Genomic DNA, 13,978 nt, shown 5'->3' on the forward strand with positions numbered 1-13,978 from the left:
TCTCTCCCCTCCTCTCCCCTCTCCCCTCTCCCCTCTCCCCTCTCCCCCTCTCCTTCCCCTCTCTCCCAGGCGCAGCTGGTGACAGCCGCCTCAGCCCAGACGTGGGTGAGCTGTTGCTGCGCAGCCTCTGCCCCGCGCTCCACGCCGTGCTGGAGGATGGGCTCAAGCCCTTCCAGAAGGATGTCATCACAGGCCAGAGGAGAAACTCCCCTTGGAGCGTGGTGGAAGCCCTCCAGTGAAGTCAGGACGGGGGTAAGGGAACGTCCTCCTTGGCCATGGGGGCATCTCCCAGGGCTTGGAGACCTTTCCCAGGCTGGGCTGGGGGAGGTTGGGCACCCAGAGCTGTGAGTTTGGGTCTCCCAGAGCCTGGAATCCCTTTCCCCAGGCTGGGCTGTCCCAGGACCTGGAATCCTTTCCCAGGCTGGGCTGGGGCAGGTTGGGCACCCAGAGCAGTGAGTTTGGGTCTCTCCCAGGACCTGGAATCCTTTCCCAGGCTGGGCTGGGGCAGGTTGGGCACCCAGAGCTGTGGGTTTGTGTCTCCTAGGGCTTGGAGACCTTTCCCAGGTTGGGCTGGGGGAGGGTGGGGCACCCAGAGCTGGGAGTTTGGGTCTCCCAGGACCTGGAATCCTTTCCCAGGCTGGGCTTGTCCCAGGACCTGGAATCCTTTCCAGGGTGGGCTGGGGGGAGGATGGGGCACCCAGAGCTGTGAGTTTGGGTCTCCCAGGGCTTGGAGACCTTTCCCAGGCTGGGCTGGGGCAGGGTGGGCACCCCAGAGCTGGGAGTTTGGGTCCCCCAGGGCTTGGAGACCTTTCCCAGGCTGGGCTGTCCCAGGGCTTGGAGACCTTTCCCAGGCTGGGCTGGGGCAGGTTGGGCACCCAGAGCTGTGAGTTTGGGTCTCCCCCAGGACCTGGAATCCTTTCCCAGGGTGGGCTGGGGTGGATGGGCACCCAGAGCTGTGGGTTTGTGTCCCCCCAGGGCGCCTTGCAGCCGCTCTCTGCACTCGCTCTGCTGCCACGTGGCTGGGCTGACCCCTCTCAGCAGCACCAGGCAGAAGTTTCACGCCTTCATCCTCGGCCTGTTGAAGTGAGTGTTGGCTTTTGCTGCCCCAGCCTGGCCTTTGCTGTGGTGACAGCTTGGAAACAGCCCTGAGAGCTCTGACTTGGCTTCCTTTTGTCCTTCCCAGCACGAAGCAGCTGGAGCTGTGGATCTGTCACCTGCAGAAGAGCCCAGGTAAGGGCACGCTGCCCCTCTCCCGTGTGGCAGGGTGATGATCCCACATCCAGCCTCAGCTTGGCTGAGGTCCCAAGGGCATCACTTCCCAGGGTGGGGCTTGGGTGCAGCTCCTGGCAGAAGCTGCTCTGACCTGCTGGCCCTGGGCTGTGTGGCAGGAGCAGGGGCTCTGTGCAGCCATCCCTGTCTCCTAGGTGTCGTCTCCCTGCTGTATTCACCCACGCCTTCTTTGCCCTGAGCCAAGGGCCTCTTCCCCAGCTGGCTGATGAACTGCTGCTGCTCCTCCAGCCCCTCTCAGTGCTGACTTTTCACCTCGACCTCCTCTTTGAACACCATCACCTCTCTGTGGATGTCAGGCCCTTGTCCCCGGCGCCTGGACTCACCCCCTGGCTCTTGCCCACGGGGCACAGGGAGCTCTGGAGCCGTCTCTGGAGAGCCAAAGCCGACCCCACAGGGGCAAAACCTGAGGATGAGCTTCCCCCTGATGCCCTGGGACGAGCAGCTGGTGCTGAGGGCAGCAGCAAGGTCCTTGTCCCAAGCAGGGCTGAGCCCTGGGCCCCCAGGTGGGGGCTGTGCTGCACGAGACCCTCCAGCACGTTCTGCGGTGGGGGTGACCAGCTCAGTCGTGCTCTGCTGAGAGCTGAAAGCTCCCAGGAGACCTGCAGGTCCCAGGCAGATCCTCAGGACACTGGGCCTTGGCCTCAGTGCTTGGTGGGGCCAGTTGAGTCAAGCCTCCAGGATTGATGGTGCTCCAGCAAGGAGAAAAGCCCCTGTGTGTGGTGGACAAAGCTGTGGGCAGCTGCAGGGGATTCCAGCCCTGGCCAGGCTCCACGATCCCAAACAGCCATCAACGAGCTCAGAGGCACAGAGCTGCAGCTCCTCCAGACCAAAGCTCCCCCTCAACTCTCCAACTCGAAGCTCAGCAGCAGTTCTGACACCTCTGGGACCTCTTCACCTGAAGACCTGACTCTGCTTGCTGAGGCTGGAGCACCCACCCAGCTGGATGATCCTGGAGACAAAGTCCTGGCTGTTCCCCCAGAGCCTCGTGGCAGTGGGAGTGGGGCAGCACCTCCTGAGGCAGAGGCACATGGTCCTGCTGCTCCTGCCAAGGGCAGCTGGCTGGGTGGTCCTCTTTGGGGCCACCAACCCCTCTGCCAGTCCTGCCACCGTCTCAGCCAGGTCCAGGTGAGCCCCTGGCTGGTGGAGGTGGGCTTGGGGCTGTGCTGAGGCAGGGGGTGTTTTTTCCCCCTTCAGGCAGTGGTTGCAGAAGGTGGTGTGAGCCTCACTGGCCTGGTGGGGTGTCTCCTGCTGCCTTTTTTTGTGCTCCTGGGGTTAGCACGTGGCTCCAGTGTTGGCAGCAGGAGCTCGTGGTGGCAGCTCAGCAGCGTTTGGTGGGACCCTGCTCGCTTCACCACGACAGTCTGAGGCTGGATGGGTGGGAAAAGGCTTCCCAGGTGAGCTCAAGCCTTCCTCTGCTTTGTGGCAGGAGACCTTCCAGCTGGTTGTCCCCCAGCACACGTGTCCTGGCCATGATGGTGAAGGGATTGATCCCTGAGAAGACCCAGGTTCAAGGAGAAGCAGAGAAGAACCCCCCTGAGCCACCCCAGACCCACAGGTGATGCACAGTGCCCTGGGAAGCTGGGGGGTGGCTTGATGCAGGGGGCTGCTTCCAGACACAGCCTGGAGATCCCACAAGTAGGGAGAACCTTGAACCACTCCTTGTTGCCAACCTGTGCCTTGAGTGGCCCTCAGAGCCTCCCCTGTCCCTGCAGAGCTGTGCAGCCTCTGTGGCTGCCTGGTTGTGCTCAAGGAGGGTTATTTTTCTCCCCCCAGCCATTCTCTGGGAGAATTTTGGAGCATTTTCTTTCCCTTGTGTCCTTTCTGGAGTCACAGCAGCTCTGAGCAAGCTGAGACAGTGTCCCAGGGAGCTGGGGGAGTGCCCAGCCCTGCAGGGATCCCAAAGCCCTGGGGCTGAGGCTGTGGGTCAGTGCTGGGCTGGGCAGGCTGAGGCCAGGGCTGGGGCTGCAGCAGCTTCAGGGGCTTTTCCAACCCAATCAGTTCTATGATTCTATGAAGCTGTGGCAGGTTGGAAGAGCTGCAGTGGGCTGGTTGGCTGGCAGCATCTGTCCAAGGCCACCCAGGGGGTGAGTGGCCATCCCCCCTCCTCCCTTGCCCTCACCCCCATCTCCCCTGCCTCTGTGCAGGAGCTGCTCCCTCCCTGCTGCTGCCCCAGGTCCCTGTGATGTGGCTCAAGTCCCTTGTCACCTCACCTGAGGAGGGAGGGAGTCATTTATCTCCACACAGGAGCACCAGAAGCTCTCCTGGGTGCTGGGGAAGCTTCTCTGGGTGGTTCCTGGGGGGTTGAATCCTGCTGCTGTTTGTTGTCCAGGGCAGTTCGGGCTCTGTGTGACCACACAGGCACTGCTGATGGGCACCTCAGCTTCCAAAAAGGAGACATCCTGCAGCTGCTCTCCACTGTGGATGAAGACTGGATCTGTTGCTGCCATGGAAACAGCACTGGCCTGGTTCCTGTTGGTTACACCTCCCTCATTTTGTGAGGAGGAGGAGGAGGAGGATGGGACCTGAGGAAGCAGCTGAGTTTGCACCACCTCTGCAAAGGACCATCTCCTGCCAAGGCTTCACCACCCTCAGGACTTCATCACCACCAGGGTTTCACCACTGCCAGGGTTTCACCACAACCAGGGATGGCACTTCTGGAGGGGACCTGCCCCTGGTGCCCTTTGCTGCTGTTGCATTGAGGTGGGTGCAGCCCTTTGAGCCCCACAGACCCTTTGGCACCTCACTGTGGGACCTGCTCTTGCTCCTGTCTCCTCAGCTGCTGCCCACAGCTGTGCCAAGGAAGGGTCCTGTCCCTGCCCAGTGCTCACAGTCCTGTGTGTCACCTCCATGCTGTCATGTCCTGCCACTGCCACCACCTCCACGTGCCCAGGCCACAGTTGCTGCTGCACAGTCCCAACACTCTGTAAATAGTTGTAACCACAGGAATGAGCTTCCCCAGAGGGAAAGAGCTGCAAATAAAGGCTGTGACTTAAGTGTCTGCATGTGTGAATGGATCATTGCAGCAGGGGTTGGAGGGGAGGAGGTTGGAACTGTCCCTGTGGCCTGATCCTGCTGTGGGTGAGCCAGGCTGGTGGGGAGGGAAGGACCCTCCAGAGCTCAGCCAGCCCCAACCCCCTGCTGCAGCAGGTTCCCCTGGCTCAGGGGGCACAGGAACGTGTCCAGGTGGGGTTGGGAACCTCCTGAGAAGGAGCCTCCACACCCTCCCTGGGCAGCCTGGGCCAGGGCTCCCTCAGCTCAGCACCAAAGCACTTGCTCCTTGGGTTTAAATGGAACCTTTTGTGCTGCAGCTGATGTCCTGGCACTGACCCCAACCTCCTGCCACCCACCCTTTAGGGGTTGATCAACAAGGTGCCCCTGAGCTCAGGCTTCTGTTCCCCAGGCTCAACAGCCCCAGGGCTGCAGCCTTTCCTCCTCACACACATGTTGCAGCCCCTCAGCATCTTGGCAGCCCTGCACTGGCCTCTCTGCAGCACTTCCCTGTCTCTCCTGAGCTGGGCAGCCCAGCCCTGGCCACAGGACTCCAGTTGAGGCCCCAGCAGGGGCAGGACATACCTGGGAAAGGTTTGTGGTGGCTGGTTGGCTTGTTTAGTTGTTTAAAGGGATCTCTTTCCTTCCCCTGGGTCACAGGATTTCAGGCTGGGTGCTTTACATTCAAGTTTTTCTCATGCCTTGTGATTTCAGCCCCTTCTGTTTCCATTTCGTACTGGGATGCCCAGTAAGACTGGGACTGGGACTTACTGGAGAGCCAGGAGGCAACAGCAGCTTGTCTTGAGGACAATATTTGGGCCAGTGCACCCACCTGTGGGCCATGAACCACATTTCAGCCTCTTCACTCCCATTGCAATGGCCAAGGAGCCCAGGCTCCAGCCCACAGGGTCCAGCTTTGGGGATAAAGCCTCTTTTTATCCTCTTCTCATTTCCCTCTCTGGCATCTTTCCCTCTCAGCCAAGGGGTTGTTACACCTCAAGGGGAATGTTATTTGCCTTGCCTTAAGTAGGTTGGATTCCACAGCTGCCTCTGGACTTGGAAAGTGGGTCAAAGGAGCAGGAGATGAATCCAGGTGGGGTTTGTTGTTCTGTCCTTAATAAAAAAGAGCCCTCCAATGCTTGGCTTGCTGGCCCTGGCTTAAAAGGAAGGCAAGTGCATGGGTCAGGCATCTTAATGAGCATAAATACAGGTTAGGAAATGGAAAGAGGCAAAAAATCAAGCTCTGGTAGAGAGGGGGAGGGTTTGCAGGAGCCATTTAATTCCTGAGGGATGAACATGAGCTGATTCAGACCCCACTTGTGAACCAGGGGCTGGTGAAACCCAGAGACATTGGTGAGGTCTTTACCTCAGCCCTGGGAGAGGGTGGCTGAGGAAATGTGGATGAAGCCTGAAAGGTTGGTTGGAAGGGACGTGTTCTCTTGTGTTCCTCATGTAGAATTGAGTGCAAAAGAGCTTCAAGTCCAAGCCCTGCCCAGCCCAGCACTGACCCCCAGCCTCAGCAGCTCAGCTCCAGGGCTTTGGGAGCCCTCCAGGGCTGGGCACTGCCCCAGCTCCCTGGGCAGCCTGGCACAGGGCTGACACCCCTCTCAGGGAAACAGTTCTGCCTCAGCTCTAATTTAAAGGTCCTGCTGTGTGCCTCTAGGCTGGGATGTGGTCAGGCTGATCCCTCCCACCACCCCAAAACACCTCTTTGCTCTTTCCAATGACTTGAGAATCATCAGTGCCAGTGCCACAACTAACTCTGCTGAGGAGGCAACAAGCTCTGAGGCACCAGGGCTCTGTATTTTGGGGAGTTATCCCTAAATATGTGCATTTCATGGTTCACCTGCCCCTGACTGGCCTCATCCTGTCCAGCCCAGCACTGACCCACAGCAGCTCAGCCCCAGGGCTTTGGGAACCCTGCAGGGCTGGGCACTGCCCCAGCTCCCTGGGCAGCCTGGCACAGGGCTGACACCCCTCTCAGGGAAACAGTTCTGCCTCAGCTCTAATTTAAAGGTCCTGCTGTGTGCCTCAAGGCTGGGATGTGATCAGGCTGATCCCTCCCACCACCCCAATGGCTCTTTCCAATGACTTGAGAAGCATCAGTGCCAGTGCCACAACTCTGCTGAGGAGGCAACAAGCTCTGAGACACCAGGGCTCTGTATTTTGGGGAGTTATCCCTAAATATGTGCATTTCATGCTTCACCTGCCCCTGACTGGCCTCATCCTGCCCAGCCCAGCACTGACCCCTCAGCAGCTCAGCTCCAGGGCTTTGGGATCCCTGCAGGGCTGGGCACTGCCCCAGCTCCCTGGGCAGCCTGGCACAGGGCTGACACCCCTCTCAGGGAAACAGTTCTGCCTCAGCTCTAATTTAAAGGTCCTGCTGTGTGCCTCTAGGCTGGGATGTGGTCAGGCTGATCCCTCCCACCACCCCAAAACACCTCTTTGCTCTTTCCAATGACTTGAGAATCATCAGTGCCAGTGCCACAACTAACTCTGCTGAGGAGGCAACAAGCTCTGAGGCACCAGGGCTCTGTATTTTGGGGAGTTATCCCTAAATATGTGCATTTCATGGTTCACCTGCCCCTGACTGGCCTCATCCTGTCCAGCCCAGCACTGACCCACAGCAGCTCAGCCCCAGGGCTTTGGGAACCCTGCAGGGCTGGGCACTGCCCCAGCTCCCTGGGCAGCCTGGCACAGGGCTGACACCCCTCTCAGGGAAACAGTTCTGCCTCAGCTCTAATTTAAAGGTCCTGCTGTGTGCCTCAAGGCTGGGATGTGGTCAGGCTGATCCCTCCCACCACCCCAATGGCTCTTTCCAATGACTTGAGAAGCATCAGTGCCAGTGCCACAACTCTGCTGAGGAGGCAACAAGCTCTGAGGCACCAGGGCTCTGTATTTTGGGGAGTTATCCCTAAATATGTGCATTTCATGCTTCACCTGCCCCTGACTACCCCCAGTGATGATGGGATGCTTCTCCTCCTGTCTCCACACCCCCTCAGTTCCAAGCAGAACCACCACCAGCAGCACAAACCTTGGAAACCTTGAGAGCTGGAGGTAAAAAAGAACCAAAAGGAGGTAGAAAATGAGGGGAAGGCACATGAAAAGAAAAAGCCCACAAGTCAGCACTAGGAAAAGGATTTGTTTTCCATTTAATACTAGACTCTCTCAGGATTGAGATGCAGGCTTTTTTTATGCAATTACATCCAATGTTAAAATTGGTCATACATAATTTACAAAGATTAACATCAAAACAATGATCTATTTAGATATGCTTTGTTTCTTTTCTTTTCTTCTGTAAAAAGGAAATATATTAGCAGCATTTCTTTTCAGCAATCACACAGCCTACAACCCATGCAGACTAAAAAGAGTTCATTTCAGCTAGTTGCAGTAATGTAGTGCTTTCCTGGTCTTAAAACCTGGGTGACAACACCTGGTCTCCTCGTTGTTGTTAGAAAATAACCCCAAAACAATAAAAAAAGTCATTAATTTTCTACACCAGTAAGAAAAAAAAGTCTTTTTGCACTTACCTAATGGTTTTTTTTTGTGGTTTTTTTGTAGTTTTGATTGTCTAAAAAACAGCTTTTTGTTTCCTTTAGTCTTTCAACAAAAGAAAGAGAAAACTGACCGAGCTAGTGGCTGGCTTCTGGTGCTTTGCTTCTTCTTTTAAAAGCTTGTGTCCTTTGTTTCTTTCCTCTTTTTCTAGTGTTTTAACACCATTTGCAGTTTCTTCTGTTTGAAACTCAAAGGAGACAACTCAAGGGGAGGGAGGGAGGGAGGGAGGAGGAGGGGAAAGGGAGGGTTTGGACATGCAATATTCCCTAGCCATGAGTATTTTATACTCAGGGTTCCTGGTTCTGTACAGTGCTTCTCTACAGTAAGAAAATATTCCAAACTATTTGCTTTGTTTGTTTTTATTTTAATAAAATACTTTTTTCTCAAAGGGGTGGGGTTTTTTTTCCTTTCTTTTGCTTTTTGCTTTTTTTTTCTCAGTTTTTTCCCTTTTTTTCCCTTTTTTTTTTCCTTTTTTCTCTCTTTTTTCCCCTTCCCCCCCCTTTTTTATCCTCCTTTTTTCCCCTTTTTTCTCCCCTTTCCCCTCCCTCTTTTTCCCCCATTTTTCCCCCTTTTCCCCCCATTTTTTCCCCCTTTTTTCCCCCATTTTTTCCCCCCTTTTTTCCCCCCCTTTTTCCCCCATTTTCCCCCATTTTTCCCCCTTTTTCCTCCATTTTTTTACAATCTTTTTTGTTTTTTCTCCTTTTTATCAACACATAAAAGTTAATGGAATGAGTCATGTTCCACTCAAGAGTAAAATAATCATCATAAGAACAAGAAATGTACATTAGGACAAGCTTGGTCCATTCAAAAAGGAACATGGAGCTACTTGTATTGCTTTTACATCCACGCAGCAGATAAAAGATATATACAACTTGGCACGTTTCCAAATGGGTTTAGAAGGTGGGGAGGGAGGGGGGGAAAAAAAACCACCTAAAACAGGACTTTCTATGCAATATGGACTTTTGGAAAGACCCAAAAAAAGCTGTTTCAGAGGAAAGGGAGAGAGGGGGGAAAGCTGGGGGAGGGGGAAAGGCCTGGGTGTGCCAACCACCTCTCGTGGCAATGGTGGCTTCCCCTTAGGGAGGGGATTGTGGCTGTGGCCATGTCCCACTGGGAGAATTGAGGGCTTGGGGTTGTTGCCTTGGGCCTGGGGTTGATGTATTTTTGGAGGGGAGGGGGATTAGGGAGAAGGGAGGAGTGGGATACGCTGGCTCTTAATTTAAGAGAGACACGGACGTTTCTTTAAGCTGTACAACCAGATCACAAGAATAGTGTTAGCAGTTGATATATTCTACAGTTCACAACAAATACTGTTCTGACAGGTTCATGTAGTGAAAGTTTCTCTTATTTTTTTTTTGGTTTTTCTTTGTTTTTTCTCTTTTTTTTGTCTTTCTTTTTGTCCTTTTTAAGAGCTTTTTGGACTCTCACGACACACTCAAAGACGCACGAGAACCACGGGCTTAGCAAAAAAACCAACAGCTATGGTGTTGTCAGGATTTGACTTGCTTTATAAAACTTCTCTGCAGAAGAAGAAGGAAAAAAAAATAAGGTGAAAAAGAATACTCATCATCATCATCATCATCATCTTCCTCACACCCTTTCCCCCTCCTCCTCTTCCCCACCACACAACGAGCGTCTCGACCACCAAACTCTCTCCGAGGTGACTCTGGACAAGCTTCTCCTTTGTCAAAACCTTTTGGAGGTTTTGGGTATGTTTCTTTCTTCTTGGAACTTGTGCAAATCAGAGGCTTTTAGGGCAGCCTTTCCTTGTTTTGAAGCCATTGGGACCTTCCCCTCTCCCAGCTGGTTATTCTGGTACGACCACAGGTTAAAACTGGTGAATGTGGGGGAACATTCTCCTCAATAAATCAGTCATTTCTCTGCCTCACCTCCCCATCTTTTATATATATATACTTTTTTTTTTCCTCTGAGTGGGAATATCAAGCAAAAAATAAATTAACTTTGACCATCCTGGACAATAACCACGAGGTTTGTGTTCTCAGTACCTAACATCAATACAAGGCACGCCCAACAACACACACACCAGAAGAGCACTGCAGAGCAGGGGCAGGGCAACCTGCCCACCCACACATCTAAGTGCTAACTGTTTTGTTAAGTATTTGTCAGTTTTCTGCTTTGCCCTCTTTTCCTTGGCTTGGTGCAGAGGAAGTTGGGGCTCCTGCCTTCAGTCCCCAGGAGGTTGGGTTTTGTGGGAGCAGATTCTCTTTGTGGTGATCATTTCCTGAAGCTGCTCTCGGGGATGGCGAGTGTGCGTCGCCTCAGCTTTCTTCCTGACCCTTCCTCTAGCAAATATGTGACATCAATAGCTGCAAAAGAACACAGGTTTCTTTGGTTAAAAGAGGGATTCACTCATCTCACCCTGTTTCCCTTTCATAGAATGGAAGGGACCTTTAGAGTTCATCCAGTCCAACCCCTCCTTGCAGAAGCAGGGTCAACCTAGATCAGGTCACACAGGAACGTGTCCAGGTGGGTCCTGAAGACCTCCAAGGAAGGAGATACCCTTTCAAGGATGTTCCCAGCCTTTTGTGACGTTCAAAACTCCACTGGACAAAGTACTGAGCAACTTGATGTCACTTGTGCCACCTTTAGACCAGAAGATCCCCCAAAGGTCCTTCCAACCTCAGTTTTTCCCCTAAGTCCATGATTGTTCTGCTTTGACTCTCAGAACAGGGAAGAGACTGGACAGAGCTCATGAATTAACAGACATAATCAGTGCAGCCACAGCCACCTTATTCTACAGCTTAGACACTGCCTACAGGAGTTATTTAGAACCTAAATGGGAAGCTCCTTAAAGGTCAAAAAAGACTTTTCCAGACTCTTGGCACGTCTGTTGAGCTCTTCAGTTGTAAACACGGAATGAAGGGGGGAAATCTGTCTTCAGAAAGCTTTTGTGGCTACTAAAAGGATGGAACAGCACACACTGCAAGGAATTCCCTTGGCATTTGGTGGGATTTGCCACTGTAGTAAAAGAAAACTGATGGTTGATGGTGTCCACCAGCAACAAATTCAGACCAAGCTGTTGATTTTACCAACAGGAGACTGGAAAGACACCTGTAGGAGAAAGGTTGTTGTGTAACCATGGCCTAGGGTCTCACCATTTTTCCCTGGGATTTTCTCTAGGAGGTTGAGCAGGATCTGATTGAGTCTCTCTCTCTGGATGTGCCGCCTTTCCTCTGGAGTGCAGAGCTGCCTCGTGTCAGAACTGCTTTCTTCCACCTTCTTCTCCGTTGCACAGGTCTCACTAGAGGCTGCTTCTTTTTCTGGCTCTTCCAGGCTGGGCATCTCACTTGGAGTTTGATCCTGGTTTCCTAAAACATCCTCAATAAGTGGAAGAGAATCTTCTTCTTGGTTTAAATCTTTAAGCTGTGGCTTTGGACGATCTGTTTTCCAGGATGACCTGAGCAGGGAAAGAAGGGTTTAAACACCACAGATGTTCAGACACTTGCCTGAAAGGCCAAAGACTAGTGAGGAGTTCTCAGGGGGGGAAGGAGGCTTCTTATTTACTAAGGGGTGCCAATCTTCCTCTGACCTTGTTTGCCTAACAGCAAATGCAGTGTTTGGCTTATCTCAATCTGTAAAGCTTTCTGTCCTCTGAAACACTCCAGCTCAGCACTTCTGGATGCTCTTCTCCTGGCCTCTGCCATCCCTCACATGCTTCTGCTTTCAAAAGGCTTCTGTGCTCTTCCTTACATACTATTAAGGAACACTTGGGCTGCTCCTGTGTTCTATCCCTCCTCCATTGTTCCCTTTTATCTCCTTCAAAGTTTAGAGCATTGCTTTAAATAATTTCAAGTTCTTATTTCCAGAGCACTCAGAGGAAATGGGGAGGGAAAAAGAAACCAAACCAGGATCATCTCATCTCATCTCATCTCATCTCATCTCATCTCATCTCATCTCATCTCATCTCATCTCATCTCATCTCATCTCATCAACCTGGTGGGTGAGACTCACCTGCCTCCATTTCTCTTGTAGTTGTCTGGTACATAATGAGGCTGGAACAACAATAAGGATTATGGTTAACAGCAAATACAAGTCACAGTGTTGGTTTATCAAAGACTCTGCAAGTATTGATAAAGGGTTCACCTACCTGACACTTTACAGCTGCCAGTGCACAACTGGCCTATCTTACACATCAGATACATCAGAACAAGGCACAATCATGTTATAAAGGTCAGCCAGAGCCAGACTTATTACCTGATTCTTTCTATCTTCTAAATATTTTAAGCCACACACCATCAACCTTTTGCATTCTGCACAGCAGAAAGTTTGGAACAGTCTCTAAGCTCCTTTCCAAAGACCTTTCTGCTTCCAAGGAGGAAAAGTGTTGACCTGGCAAAAGATTTGCCAGCCCTGCTTGCTACCTCTTGTGCTCAGAGACACAAGGGTGCTGTGTAAGATGTGCACAACAAAGAGCTGCTGCTTCCACAGAACAGGGGAACATGGGATGCTGAAAGGAAGAGATGTTCTGATGGAGGATGTTCAGGGAAACTGCACTTGAGGATTTTGCAGCCTACCTGGTGGGCTTTGATAATTACAGTGTGCAGGGATAATTACAGTGACCAGTTTGACAGAGCAGGGGAGCAGAAAGAGGCAAACACTGCTCTGCTGCACTGCAATGACCATGCAAAGGGACTGCTGAGACCCATTTGTAACCCATTTTTCTTTAAGGCATGGAGTAATGGCACCAAAGGAAGGCTGAAACAGGCAGGCTGACAAGTTCATGTTGGACTTCCCACACGAGCAAAACCTGACTTTCAGATGCTTGAATGAATCAGCATCTAGATTTCCATCAGACACCACACTCCCTAAGCTTAAACATCACCCTGTTTGCTACCACTTGCTTTTGAACTGCATTCTTCTCTGCCTCCCCTCACTTTTGCTTCCCCACCTTTCTTTCCAGGCAGCTTTTCCTCCAGGCTCTGTGATCCTGTGGCGGTCACTCTTTGGGTTTTACTAAGCTTCATTCCTAAACAAAGAGCCAGAACCTTTCACCAGCCTGCAGGTAAAATGTGAGGAAGAAGGGTTACTTACTGAAAAGTCTCTCTTGGGGGTGAGTTTCTTGGGGAAGTGGTCGAAGGCGTAGGGCTTGGTGCACACAGGGTAACGGTTCCGGTGGATCTTGTAGAAGAGGTGAGCGGATTTGTCCAGGCGGTAGTCACAGATGTACACGTCCTGCTCCTTCACACCCTTTGGCCTCCCTGCAGGTTGGTAACAAAGGGAAAAGGTTAATCAGATTGAAAGGGGAAATGTGGTGCAGTAGGAAAAGGTGGCAGAGCTGCCAGAGCTGCTTGGTAGAGGGGGAAGAGGATCTTTGTACTCCTTGATTCAGAATTGTAACAGTGGACACATTGTTGGATCCATCTAAGAGGAAAAACTCAGCTCAAACCTCAATCTCCTCTGGTTTTGGGGTTGTTTCCTCTTGTCCCATCACTTGGGAGCAGAGCTCCCTGCAGCCTCCTGTCAGGGAGTGTCAGAGAGTGCTGCTGGCTGCCCTCAGCCTCCTCTTCTCCAGCCTCAACACCCCCATTCCCTCAGCCCCTCCCCAGCCCCTTGTGCTCCAGCCCCTTCCCCAGCTCTGTGCCCGGCTCTGGCCACGCTGCAGCCCCTCAGTGTCCCTGTGGCAGTGAGTGAGGGGCCCAGCACTGACACAGCCCTGGAGCTGCAGCCTCCCCAGGGCCCAGCACAGGGGACAATCCCTGCCCTGCTGCTGCTGAGCCCAGCCAGGCTGCCCTTGGCCTTCTCACCCCCCTGGGCACGCTGCTGCCTCCTGCCCAGCTGCCACCAACCCTCCCAGGCCCTTTCCCTGCAGCAGTTTCCAGCCCCTCAGCCCCAGCCTGGAGCTGCCTGACCTTGGGGTGGCACAAGGGCAGGACCCAGCCCTTGCCCACCCTCATCCCATTGCCCTCAGCCCCTGGCTCCAGCCTGCCCAGGGCCCTCAGCAGCCCCACACTCCCCACAGCTGGGTGTCACCTGCAAACTGCCTGAGGCTTCCCTCCATCCCCTCCCCCAGATCCCTGCTGAAGGTGTCAAACAGAACAGGCCCCAGCACTGAGCCCTGGGGGACACCACGAGCCACCAGCTGCATTTCACCCCATTCCCCCCCACTCCCTGGGCCAGTTTTCCA

The 13,978-nt window shown here is 53.1% G+C and overlaps 2 protein-coding genes across 3 annotated transcripts in view; one reads left to right on the top strand and one right to left on the bottom strand.

Annotated features, from left to right (window-relative positions):
• The window catches only part of RUSC1 (RUN and SH3 domain containing 1), a 5,277-nt gene extending 1,009 nt beyond the window's left edge, over positions 1 to 4,268 (top strand). Inside the window, 15 exon segments of the mRNA XM_062016050.1 lie at positions 70 to 235; positions 976 to 1,083; positions 1,184 to 1,230; positions 1,425 to 1,451; positions 1,454 to 1,596; positions 1,598 to 1,632; positions 1,634 to 1,673; positions 1,675 to 1,747; positions 1,750 to 1,838; positions 1,840 to 1,932; positions 1,934 to 1,982; positions 1,985 to 2,358; positions 2,360 to 2,415; positions 2,717 to 2,845; positions 3,620 to 4,268. Of these exon segments, the coding sequence (XP_061872034.1) occupies positions 70 to 235; positions 976 to 1,083; positions 1,184 to 1,230; positions 1,425 to 1,451; positions 1,454 to 1,596; positions 1,598 to 1,632; positions 1,634 to 1,673; positions 1,675 to 1,747; positions 1,750 to 1,838; positions 1,840 to 1,932; positions 1,934 to 1,982; positions 1,985 to 2,358; positions 2,360 to 2,415; positions 2,717 to 2,845; positions 3,620 to 3,788 (1,598 nt within the window). The 3' untranslated portion in view covers positions 3,789 to 4,268.
• Positions 4,269 to 8,533: 4,265 nt separating this feature from the next.
• Positions 8,534 to 13,978, bottom strand: part of ASH1L (ASH1 like histone lysine methyltransferase) — a 54,017-nt gene continuing 48,572 nt past the window's right edge. For both annotated transcript variants that reach the window (XM_062016391.1, XM_062016392.1), the window contains 4 exons: positions 12,886 to 13,052; positions 11,806 to 11,846; positions 10,950 to 11,251; positions 8,534 to 10,160 (listed from right to left, as the gene is read on the bottom strand). In XM_062016391.1, coding sequence (XP_061872375.1) covers positions 10,069 to 10,160; positions 10,950 to 11,251; positions 11,806 to 11,846; positions 12,886 to 13,052 — 602 coding nt within the window. In that variant the 3' untranslated portion in view covers positions 8,534 to 10,068. The remainder of the gene's footprint in view (positions 10,161 to 10,949; positions 11,252 to 11,805; positions 11,847 to 12,885; positions 13,053 to 13,978) is intronic.

This window comes from Colius striatus, chromosome 29, assembly GCF_028858725.1.
Source record: "Colius striatus isolate bColStr4 chromosome 29, bColStr4.1.hap1, whole genome shotgun sequence".
In the NCBI taxonomy this organism is placed as follows: Eukaryota; Metazoa; Chordata; class Aves; order Coliiformes; family Coliidae; genus Colius; species Colius striatus.